The 13356-nt window shown below is 30.8% G+C and overlaps 2 protein-coding genes across 2 annotated transcripts; both read right to left on the minus strand.

Moving 5' to 3' along the window:
• Positions 1–242: 242 nt before the first annotated feature.
• LOC106753282 lies at positions 243–3296 on the minus strand. Its single transcript, XM_022777470.1, has 5 exons — positions 3069–3296; positions 2731–2785; positions 2132–2518; positions 811–1148; positions 243–639 (listed from the first exon to the last, which is right to left on the minus strand). Exons 1-5 carry the CDS (start codon positions 3135–3137, stop codon positions 439–441), a joined length of 1050 nt encoding a protein of 349 aa, XP_022633191.1. The 5' UTR covers positions 3138–3296; the 3' UTR covers positions 243–438.
• Positions 3297–4817: 1521 nt separating this feature from the next.
• LOC106753279 lies at positions 4818–9462 on the minus strand. Its single transcript, XM_014635073.2, has 5 exons — positions 9246–9462; positions 8876–8937; positions 7894–8009; positions 6049–6495; positions 4818–5523 (listed from the first exon to the last, which is right to left on the minus strand). The coding sequence occupies exons 2-5, from the start codon at positions 8900–8902 to the stop codon at positions 5109–5111; spliced, it is 1005 nt and encodes a 334-aa protein (XP_014490559.1). The 5' UTR covers positions 8903–8937; positions 9246–9462; the 3' UTR covers positions 4818–5108.
• Between the last annotated feature and the right edge of the window lie 3894 nt (positions 9463–13356).

The following is a 13356-nucleotide window of genomic DNA, read 5'->3' on the forward strand; positions in this document are numbered from 1 at the left end:
AAAATTTAATTATGTTGTATGAAAAGGAAATGAAAGCTAAATTAATTATAAATTTTCATTTTCCAATTACTCTTTTTTTATAAGCATTAAAAATTAGGTCCTCTTTATATTATCTATTGTCTATTGAGCATACTATTTGTATATGTATTTGTTAAATGTATGCCTTTTTTTTTTTTTTTTGATCGTACTGCTTCTAACTAAAAAAATACGGTCACTCTACAATAAACTTTTCGCTTGTGAATCCGGGAAGTTTTCAATTCTCTACTTAAACGAAGGGTTCCAACATGCAAGTATATATGTAACTAGTTGTAAGGGTTATAACTTGTATGCCCGCGGAAATAGAACTACTTAAGATATCCCTTCATTTTCTTTTTCTAGAAAGATTCCACCCAAAGATGAGTTGAGCTGTTTTCAGCTGTGAAATGATATTAACAAACCTTAGATCAACTTGGCATCACTGTTTAGTTCCAGAAGCAATCTCGTCAGGAAGCTTGCGAAAGACCAAACGCAAATCACAAGAAGCAGGTGAAGGACATTTGAAAGTGTTCCCAAACTATTGGAAATCTCAGATTTTCCTTCTCTAAGTGAGATATACGTTAGCAGATTTCCAGCCCGATGAATTTGGTGAAATCTATATGCCTGCGCATTAAATAATTTATGAGTGTGATACTATGAATCACCAACCTAGAAGAAAGAATAAGAGTATTTGAAAGAGAGGACTGGGGTAATTTAAACTTTAACAAACTGAAATAATCCTACTATAAAAAACGCAGGAAGCGGTTAATGAAGAGGGTATTGGATTGCTCTTACATGAAAGATCACTGAAATAGCAGCCCATGATGATGAGTTCCAATATCTTGCGAGCTGCTCAAATGTGAATTGAACAGCTATACCAACCAGGAATGGAACAAAAGTCGTGGGGACGAGAGGGAAAGCCCATTCCCAGGACAAAATCATTGTGGCTATTGGAATTGTTGTACTAAGCAACATGGTAACATCGGAAGAGATTTGATATCCCGGGGTCAAAGTAACACTTCTGTTTGCAGAATGATTTGGTTGTCTGCGTCTCATTAAAGAGTCCAGTAGAAGAAGAAAAACCGCAACTCCACTGTAGAAAATAGCTTCTGTGAAGAATAATAGGAGGAAAACTGGAGACGAAGAATCAAAGAAGTTTAGACTTAAGCACTAAATTAAAAAAGGAACAAAGAAAGGATAATAAAGCAGCAACAGTCGAAGAAAATAATGAGACACTCCAGTGTTTGCGGATATTCAACCCAAAGCTGCCAACATTGGAACAAGGATGGATCAAATCAATATTTGGTAATGTTCTCTAAAACACTTCTAGAAAAAAATAAGAAACAAAAATAAAAGAAATCTCTTTTAAATGAAAACTAACTTATACATTAGTTAAAAATAACCTTTTAAGAAATAAAATAAGAAAAATTCTAAAAACTCGTTTATCTTTTTCTTCATATTTTATTTACATGAAAAAATTATCCAATCAAACATAACCTCATCTCAAATCTTAGATGTACGAGTTTGGAAGTTATTGTTTGTCAGTTTTAACAGTTTTAAAACTATTAATAAACTATCAAACAATATATATATATATATATATATATATATATATATATATATATATATATATACACACACACTAGTACACTTAATAACGTTTGCAAGTTGATTATTCAAACAATATTACGTTTGAATAAATATTAAACAAAGCAATTATAGACCTATGGAATTCATATGAATTATAATAGGGAATTTCATTTTCAAGAAAGTAAAATATTCTTTCACTTCAATTTTTCATTTCTCTCCAATTGTTCGAAGATTCTTTCAAACTGTTTTTTCCTAATCATGAAAGAATAACTGGTTCCAAGTCACTCTATTAACAAGGCTCATACCCCAGATATGAATATCCAGAATGTTTAACAGTACCAGTTCCTTACCCCACCCCAATAAAAAATTCTGACTGGCAAATTTTCCATTCATCAGGGACATGTTACTTTGAACAGCACATCAATGCAAGAAATAAACTACACATTGCATATGCTAAATCGTATATATTGCATGAAAAGTAACACATCACAGTAGAATTTCTTTTAAAGAAAAGTTAGTTACTCACTTTTTAATGGCCAGTCTCCAAAAATGTTAAGCACTACTTCAGGCAAAAAGATTGGAGGAATAATGAAAGAAGCAACTAAGATAGCAGGGCCCAAAATCCATGATGCTCTGTTCTGACTCCTCTCTGAATTTGATGAAATGACTTCGTTATCTCTGCTAAGGTCACAAAATCGGACTAGTCCTAGCTTTCCACCATTTTGGGGTAAATGAAAGCATGATTTGTTAACAGGAAAGGTGTTTTCAGAAATAGAATCATGCTTTTCTGGCACCAAAACAGATTTTTCGCGCCCACTAATATGTGGCTGACTCCAAGAACCAGCAACAGCATGCTGTTTCTGGTGCCTTCCTCTCAACTTTGGTACTCCGTGTATATACTGAAAGGATTTGTCTGACCATCACAAACAGAAGAGTGTTAACAGCGGTCACCTCCAGAAATCAGAAGAAACCAAACTTCTTTATTTACGTAATCCAATTGGAACTAATCATATAAAAATCACTATTTCTTTAAACAATGAAGAATTAATAATAGGTTGTTAAGTCAGAAAATAATAAAAAACAGAAAACTCACAAATAAGCCCAACAAACAAGCAACCAAGCTACCTTTATCATATATTGTCCGGTGAGCGTCTCTTTGCCGGCCGAGCGATAACCTCAACTGAATATGCAAGGAAACGAAACAGTGTAAGGGGAAGAAGAAACAAAACAACACTTCTATAGACACAGTAGTAGATGGTGCCATACTTATAGACTTTACTCTCAAAGAAAAAGAAAAATATATAAATACATTTAGCAACAAAATTCGGTTTACATATTATTACTCGCCAATTTTGGGAAAATAAAGTTTCTATAGACATTCTTGGATCTTTTACCGCTTAATCTTTATTCTTGAAACAGTGAAAACTAAAGATTGCTGAAAAATGACAGAGAAAGTTAGGTACCTTGAGATTTGCGTTGTGTTGGAAAGAAGAGGGAGAAGAAGTAAAGAAGGAAGTGATTGTAGTGGCCATTACCGAGAGGAGAGGGTTTGCTGCTGTTAGAATTTGATTTGTTTCAAATATCAGAGAACTTCATTTACACAGTGGTACTAGTCTTTGCAAATGTTACTTCCTCCGCAAGTCTTTCCGTTTTTTATTTAATAAATTTTATTTCTACTTATTCAAAAATTAAAATATATTGTAATCTTATTAACCTTTGTTTGGATTTATGAAAAAAAATATTATTAACTTTTAATTAAACTTTTGAGATTGAAATGTATTTTACGTATAATTTTTTTTATAAATTAAGGTGTTATAATAGTGTAAAATATCAGATTAATAATTCTTCTTGATTTTCTATATCAATAATAAATGAAACTATTTTTCCTAATTATAGAAAATAAGGATTCACTTTTAATTGTATTACTTGTTAATTCTTATCCATAATTTATTGTGAGATTTATTAGTGTTATGTCCATATATAGGGTCTTACCAACCAATCAGCACATCCCTTAAATAATGAAAAAGAGTTTCCTTTTTGGAAATCATAAGTTAATAAATAGGCATTGTTAAGCATTTTCAAATAAATAAAAAACTCATTTTCAATTCCTTAATTTGTTCTTAAGGACAAAATTAGCATTTGTTATCAATATAAGTTATATTGATTGATTAATAAAGTTAGCATGTGGTATAGAGTGTAATACCACATGATATAAGTTATCTATCAATCATCCGTCTTGCTCTTGGTTAGAATTGTAGGTATCATAACATGAGATCAATGTAATGAATTGATATCAAAATCTGAATTCATGCAATTTCTTGCCGAGCCCAATATTTGAGATCATTTGAAAAACAAATTTACGTACACATAATTAAAATTGACACATTTTACATATAAGATTACTATTAAGAATTAAATATACAAAAATTTCGGTTAAAAGTATAAAATTTATGTTAATGACAACTAAATTAATTTAAACTTCAAATCATCTAAAAAGTTGATTGAAATGAAAATTAAAAAAAAAATAAGACACAACAAAATTGTAAAATTATATGTAATGATAACTAATTAAGACGACTGAACAAGATAACAATTTCATTAGTTTAACAGTTATATTACTCATTTAACAAAAAAAAAAATGACAAAAACTCAATTAAAAGAATATAATTAGTATTCAATAAAATATAAAAATTTAATTGAAAGTTTTCAAATTTATAGTAAACTTGAAATTTAATTAAGTCTACAATTTTAAATGACTTTCAATTAATATATACTAATAATATAAAAGTAATAAAAAACAAATATTCTAAATTTCAATGTAGCTAGATGCTATTATTTTCTACAACCACTCAATCAAAATGGAATTGTGGTAATGAGAAAACATAGAGGTCTAAAGGTTCATATTAATGAAAATAAGGGGATAGAAAATGTAATCACGTAGCTCAAGGATGGTCTAACTTTTCAACAGAAGAACTAATACAAAAATTCTTTCAGGAATCAAACAATCAACACCATCATACACATTCAAGGACTCAATTTATTATTTAGCCTAGGTTTGACCTTTTATAAAAAAATTATTGTTTTCAACCTAATTATTTTTCTATTTTAAAAATGAGACTCCTGTAAATATTGAGAAAAAAAAATGAAGTATGTTTCAACATTAATTTTTAAATGATAAATTTAAAATAAAAGTTCAATAATTTTAAAATCAATTATTGTGAAAACTATTCTTAAATAAGACTCCTTGTTCTAGTAGCCATCTTGGCAAGGAAACTAAATAATACAACTTGCACATGAAAACAATGGTGGGGTGTTAAGGTTTAAAAAGAACCCCTCCAATGAGCAATTACGAACAGAAGCAATCTAATAAATAACCTCGTAACCTAACCTAATACACAACCTAAGTCTCGCTCAACTCAAAACACCAAGACCCCGGTATAAAAAGGGATTGGCCAGCTCTCACTTGAAATCACAACCAACTTCCCCCACTTCACCCACTAACTTTAAATAAGATTAGCCCTCTTCAAAAATCTGATTGTCCGACAATAGTAGGGCCATATTGATTCCACAAAATCAAGATACTTCTCTACTATCCATTCTGACAATTCTTTCAACTTTTTTCTACCCAGCTGTTTATAATCAGTATTTGTTATGCTCAATATAGGCTGCAAAATATGAGCCTCCATGTCTTCTTTGAGCTTGCCACAAAAGACATAGTTGTAGGCCAACAGGAAGTACGAGGGCGAATTCTTAATTACTTTGATGGTCTGCTTGAAGCTGAAGACATAGAGTGCACATAGCCACCGCCACAACATGATGTAGAGAGCCACAATGAGTGGCCCCAAAACCCATAAAGGAGTTAACTCCTTCGACACCTCTGCCCCATAAACTACATTAACAGCCAAGTAGAAAGGAGCACTGCACAGAAATGTGGAATCAGAGAGCATCATCAAGCATTATTGTGCACTGCAAATTGTTAAATACGCTGAATATATATATTAAGGGAGAAAATGTAGGTCCCTGAATAGATGTACTCTCTTCGCATACAAATAATCTGTCTAAAAGCAAATTGTTTTTTTGCAGTTTTGTTATATGTCAGACTTCCGAGTGTTCCATGAGCCTCCTCAGAAAAAAAGCAAAACAGCACTAAAAACAGCACTTCCTTTTTTAAGCAAGCTTTCTGTGCTTCAAATTACTATCAAGGCAATGCTTCCTAAATCGACTTCGGGAGTCATCACCACCCAGTTTCCCTTTCTCTATAAATTCTTATAACCTAGAATTTGTTACAAACTAAAAGTCCAATTAGACACCTCATTAAATTAAACATGTAATTACCTAACAGCAATGCATATGATACGACCATGCTGTAGGGAGAGGCAAAAACGTGGTGTAGGGAGAGGCAAAAAACTTTAAGATCAGGGATGGAAAAACTGTCATACTTACAATATTAAGAAAGGAACCTTTATTGTTGCATCCTGGGCTAGAAAATACGACCATGCTGCCTTCAAACTCTGACCTTTTATGGTCTTTTGCGTCCCTTGTAAAGAATTTGGTAAGACATCCGGAGGTGGTTCTCCCAAGATTTCCTGCTCCCCTTGATTTGGCGGTAGTGTTTGTAACATTGTAAGCCATTTTTGGAGAAGTTTATGAATACCAGATGATACTGCAAGGTTCTCATTTGCTTCAGAAGCACAAGAGAGTGGAACATTGTTTGCATTTGGAGATTCTGATTTGATTTCGCCTCTCTTATCCAGTCTAACGGTGGTCTTGGGGTTGGGAACCTTCGACCCATTACCACTGGTTACTGAATCATCACCTTTGGCACTGCCTTTGAAGCCTGAAATCTTCAAAGGTCTGAGCTTGGTTCCGCAAATGTGAGGAGGCCCTACACTGGAAATAAGAAATCCTTTATCTGCATTTTAATGCAGGTATTTTGCTGAAATTTTCTAACCAGTATGTAAAAGAATCCTAGGACATCTGACTGAAAATTTGGTATTACAACCAGAAAGTGAAAACATGTAAGCAGTTAAATAAATCATTATTGCAAAAATTATGCACATGCAATAATCAGTCTCTCCCTCCCCAAATAGTATTTCGTTTCATAGTATCAACCTCAAATTCTGTGTACAAAACTATGGGCAGATGGCAATGTTATCATGTTAAAAACAATATAAATATAACTAATCAATCATGACTAGAAAGCTTTTTAACTCTTTTTCAAGGAGGTCCTTAAAGTAGAATGTCAAATTGACTTTATTAAATCTTGTTACATATCCACCTCATGATATATTCTAAGATACTTCTATCATTATGTAAATATGTTCCACACATTTTAAGTAATCAAAAACAGTGACCTATATAAGAGACCAAAATCTTCATCACAGAGGTTGTTAGGGTATAAGGAGGGAGGTAATCATAAGGGTTGGAAAGCATATGAGAAGGAGAAGAAGGTATAGGAGAGAGAGAAGGAGACCAAACAGTGGAGTATGAGGGCAAGTTGACCGAACGGTTTACAAAGGGAAGCAAGCAGACCGAACGGTGGAAGGCTGGGGAGCAAGTTTACCGAATGGTTGACAAAAGGGGGCAAGCAGGCCAAACAATGGAAGGCTAGGGAGCAAGCTGACCGAACAGTTGACAAGGGGAGCGAGTTGACCAAATGCTAGACAAGTGGGGACGACCAGGCCGAACGGTTGGAAGCAGCAAGGAAGCATCCTAACGGCCACAACAATTAGGATGGGCGGGAAGATAATTAGAGTAATAAGGAAGATATTCTGAAAAGATATTCTGGAGAAGTTAATTAGAGTAATCAAAGTCATCTCTTAGGATATTATTTAGTACAAGATAACTATAGTAAATAAATATACAGTCCAAAGAAATATACAATATATAATATTTATAATTAATGATAAATATTAGGGGATTATAGAGGGGGATATTTACATTAAATATAGATATATTCTAGAGAGATATTTAGTAAGAGATGGGCGGGAAATACTATAGTATAAATAAGGCTAGAATCTAGGGGTAAGGATATGCTTTTGATTTGTGAGTTTTGTAAAGGAAGTCATGTTCCAGGATAATTGATGGAGGTTATGCTCCCAATTATTGGATGACTGAAGGAGGTTATGCTACCAGTTATTGTTTACTTGTGTTTACCCAGATATTACCATCAATAAAAGATATCAATTCGTTCTATTCCATTCTTTTATTATTCTTTGAGTGTGTGAGATATTGTTCTAGTTACATATTATACTTGGATACGTAAGAGTGGCACAACAAACTCTCCACCTTAGTATGCAATGCCAATCAGCTCTTCCAATCAAGTGACATTTTGATAAACATTGCTTCAGCTTTAGCCTTTTGCTCCATAACAACTGCCTTGAGGGAAATGCAACAAACAAGCCCTGAGGAAAGACAAACAAATTATTCATATTTGTATATCCTTATATTTGAAATCTTAACAAGGAAAATTTGAACTATAAAAACAGAACACCACTTACGCTGTACGAAAAGCATATTGAACTTAGTGTGTTTGTATTGACCAAGAAAAAGAATTTAGGCAAAATTGAAGTAGATTTCTTCTTAGCAAACAAAGCTTTGGAAATTTTGAAACCAGGTTTACCAAATACCAGCAGACCTCTAAAATCACAGAACAATTTGAGAGAAATAGAGATGTTCGTATAGCTTCATCTTCAGATAAAATTCAACCTTAAGGAGAACTAATAAATGTTGACAACTCTCCGATGGCCAAATTACTAAATTTAATTCAAGTGTTGTTGCAAGAAAATATCATTGGGACAGTATACTACTCTATTGACTATACAAAATAAAAATAGCATTGTCAATCAACTTTGAGATCATCATAACAATATAAACTTATCCTAATATTAAATATGTTTTTGGTCCCTTAACTTTTAGTGAAAATTAAAATTAGTCATTCTTCAAAGCTTTAGTCCAATTTAATCCTCCAATTTAAAAAATGAGTATATTTAGTCATTTTAACCCAGTTTTGTTAAGTTTATTTGACATTTAAAGTTAGTTTCATGATAACATTTAAGTTGTTTATGTATTTGATACATTTTTACTTTAATGTTTGCTGAGAAATGTGTTTTATACATCAAATAAATTTAACAAAAGACTAGTCCCATTGTCATTGATATTACTATTGGCTTCACTTTTATCCATAGAAAGCTAAAATCTTGATGACAGCGATCAGTAAAAGTTGGCCGTAAAATCAATCCAATAGGAGGTCAATTTGATACGTAAATACCTGCTGTTGATGAGCAACAAAAGCCATAAGCCTTTAACCACCAAATTATCTACTGGCAGGACCTATTGCCAAAAACAAAACAAGGAAATCAAGGAGTGACCCACAATCAACTTTAACAAAATTCGGTAAGTAATGTATAGCACATTGACAGTTCAATTTCTGACTGAAGTTGAATGTCTTCATCTAGCATACAAATTGTCATATAACTAACAATGAATTTTAGAATGCAACAACTCAAAATGTCAGCGACACCGACCTCGGTGCTTCGAAGGGTTTCAGATAAACAAATCATAAATAGAAAGCAAGAGAAATCAACGTTACGGAAACAAAACGAGTACGAATTAGCGCAAAGAAATGATTCAGGAATTACTTGTAGGAATGGAAATAGAGAATTATGAATATAATATTGAAGGAGAAAGGTGTGAAGAAGTGAAGAAATGAACGGAATCGGAGATCGGAAATCGGAAATCTGGAAGCCCTAAACCCCAACGACAACGCTATTAACAATGGATGAACAAGACGATGTGCTTATCTTTCATTCCGTAGAAGTTCATCAGATGTCAATTGCCATTAGCCAAAGTTTATTTTGGATAAAAATAAAAAAGGTTTATTTTGTTGGATAAGCTTTTTTGTAAAATTTTATTTTCTCCCATAAACCTTTCATCACTATTTTTCATCAAATGAAATTTTAAAAGATTTTGCAAATGTTCATTCAAATCCTCATTACATAGAGATTAAATGTAAAAAAATGCACTCGATTTGGTGGACAAATACAAATTTAGAAAAATAAATAAATAAAAAACAATAAAAGATATGTTCTTAAAACTAGTATAACTAGAACTATATATTAAAATAACAAAAAGTGAATAATCATATAAATTGTTATAGATACATATAATTTAGTTAAAACATTACTAAGAAGGATGTGTGTCCACTTTGTGAAGATAAATTTAATGAAGTATAAATAGATAAATTTAAGTGGACTTGAAAACAATGTCTGTATTGTTTTTCTTATAAAATTTGAAAGTGAAAATAAATAAATTTAAAAAAAAATTAATAAACAAAAAAGTTATCAAATTATTTTTAATATCAAAAGCAATATAAAATTATATTTAGATAAGTTAAATTTATTTTATACAAATATTTTAATGAATGAAATTAAAAAATTATTTATTTACTTTTGAGAGAAAAAGGATGAAGAAGCTGAAAGAGTTCATTAACTCTGAAATATAATTTCTGTTGATCAATGAAATAGAGTATGTTTGTATTATGTATTACCAAAACAGACACTTTGATGCATACCTATTCAATTTCACTAAAATTCATTATTCCTTTTGAACGGTGAAGCAAAAGGCTCCAAGTACCACCGTCCCCGACACACAACACCACGAGAGTAGGTTGGGGAAAATAAGAGCAAATCAACCTATACCAACACATGTCCACCTTCACGAACCACCACTTCACCACCACCTCCTATGAAATTCTTCATGAGTATATATAAATGGATGGAAATCTTATATTACAGATTTTATAAAGTTGAGTTAAATTTAAAATTTACTTTTTATTATAGTATTAAAATCATGATTGAAATTTATCCTATCAAGATCTATATTTTTTTTTTATCCAAATCATTATCGGACTACTCAATTATAATATATAAGTGAATACAAATCTCACATTACATGTCAGTTTTATAAAGTTGAGTTAAACTTAAAATGTATGAAACGGATTCCAGGAACATCGTAACCAATCTCATACATATTAGAATCGATTCCAGCTTCAACACATATATAGAATCTATTCCACAACTCTTGCTGGTCTCTTCCTTCACCATGCATCAACATAACCATGCATCACCACCACGAAACCTTGCAGATTCCAGACAATGAAATATTGATGAATTCCATTTCATTTTATTATATATTTATTTTTTAAATAAAAGAAAAGGATAAATATATGACTAATTCATTTGTAATATTGTCATTTTATTATTAATAATTTTTTATGTGATAAGAAATAATTGATGAATTTTAAATGTTAATATAATTAAAATGTTAAAGTTCCATATGTATCATGATTTTATTTGGAATTATTTTTGAAAAAAAAAAGTTAGTTAATTTATTCATATTATTAAAAGAGTTTTATTAAAGTTAACTTTTTTATAAGTGACACTTCTAAATCTATCTGACATGTTTTTAGTATGTGAGGGGTATGTCATACATACTAAATTGATGTTAAAGTTGATATTTTTGTTATTTTATCATGTAAATTTAGATTCACATCCTTGTGGAGATTGAAGTGATAATATCACACACTTTCAGAAATCAATTTGACACATTTATCATTATATGGGAACAACGTTTGATGAAATCTTTAAAACTCTAATGATTTGTTTATTGACACTATTTATCAATAAGATTAAAGTGCTTTTAATTTCTTATTTGAATTATTAGAGAAATGCTTCAAGTCATACTAAGATGTTAAAGACAAGTCAACTTGAAGTTTTTAAGGCTACTGTTGGAACAACACATTCTAGAAGAAGGTTGAATAAACATCTTAAATTCTTTCTTATAATCAGTAGACTGAGTGTGTAATAAACAACCAAAGCAGAACAATACATAAATTATAGAATGATGCATTCAAGCACTCAAACTATATCAAATTCTTTCCGAAGATAAGTTACTAAGATATTCCATTAATCAAAGATACATATGATGATACAAGTCACTTCAGATTATAACAGTCACACAAACTATTATTAATTAGTTATCCCATCTACAAGGGTGAACATGAATTTTATTTTTCAAAATTTGGTCTAAATTCAATAAAATAGATTTGATTTATAATTCATAAGCATATTAATTAGATAAACTAAATTTAAATTTTATTCAAATTTAATCTAAATTTGATTAAATTTGTATTTAATTTACTTAAATTAAATCAAATGAGATTAATCTAATATATCTGACTATCAGGTCTATTGTCAAATCGACTCGGCTCAACCTAAATTTAGAAAAACTTATGTCAATTTGAGAAAAGTTTAGTCGACATGACTTTCAACTTAATTCAGATTTTTGGCTAGACCCAACTTGGCTTGACTTTTAATTCGAGATCAATTCGGATCAACTCGATCTTAATCCTGACTCAACTCGTATGTTTGGACTTTTTAACTAGACCATTCAGTTCAAGTTGGCTTAGTTTGACCTTTCAGTTCGACTTGACTCAGTCCGACTTTTGTCTCGGACTGACTTTACTTGACCTTAGACCTAGGCAGATTTGACTCGATATTGACATCATCCGCCTTTGATTGGTTGGATACATCTTTATTTTATATTTTCAAAGTTCAAAAAAATATACAAATCTAATGGATTGAATCTAAATTCTAAAATTGTGGATTTAATTTTAATAAAAATTAATTTAAAAAATTAAAGTAATATGGATTTGAATTATTATAGATTAAATTTTTAACAAACACATTATTGTTCTTGGCAAACCTGGAAAAGTCAAAAATCTTTTGTGATGGCAGGAACATGCAAAAGATGATTTAAGATAAGAGGTTTATGCATGGAAGAAGTACGGAAACAAGTGATACTAGTGTGAGTGATTGTCATAACTGTTTGACGAGGATTGTTATTTCTGGACTGAGGAGTATTTGAATTCCTAGAAGATGAAGAAAGATTATCTTGCATGAGAGTTTGATCAGTAAACCTATATGCTTCTTTAAACGTTACTCCTGAGCAAGCAACAAAACCTATGCTATTTGGAAGCTATTTAATAATTATACTACTCTTAAAATGACAAGTCATACACATAAAAAACATCCTTCTTAGTATAAACTTTTAAAGTCTCATTGTAGCAAATGTTTTTCTTTTTATTCTCTTGACCGACATTAAAATAAATGAGAAACATCTTTTTTCGTAGCAAACAATTCCAATTATTCCTTCATATGTCCAAACAGAGACTTGGAACAACAATATAAATTTTTACAAGCCTTTAAAGAATAATTCCGTCTTTTCTTTTTACTGCAAATCATCAAATTTCCCCCTACAAACAATTTTTTCAGATTTTATTTTCTGAAATGTATTAAATTAATTTAGAAAATATTTTTTTCGGAAGACACTCCTCCATTTTTTCTGAAGATATTATTGTTCTAAAAAAAGTCTGAAAACTTTATGCAGGAAACAAAGCCTTGCACTCCTAGAATAGTATAAAATGACCTATTAACCACGATGGCCCTAAATTAACCATAAATAAAAGTTAGACTAATCATAATAAAAACATGAGTAAGTTTTAAAAGTTAAATATAAATTTTCAATCATTAAAAAAAAATCATTGACTAAATTTTACATCTTTTGTCAATAAATTTGAATTATCAATAAATTTTAAAATTTTAATTGTCCATAAATTTATATTCTAGTTAATTTGTCTTGATAAAAAAAAAAAGTATAGCCAATGAATAGTTAATTGAACAACCCAACTGA

The sequence above is a fragment of the Vigna radiata genome, unplaced genomic scaffold, assembly GCF_000741045.1.
Source record: "Vigna radiata var. radiata cultivar VC1973A unplaced genomic scaffold, Vradiata_ver6 scaffold_223, whole genome shotgun sequence".
Lineage (NCBI taxonomy): Eukaryota > Viridiplantae > Streptophyta > Magnoliopsida > Fabales > Fabaceae > Vigna > Vigna radiata.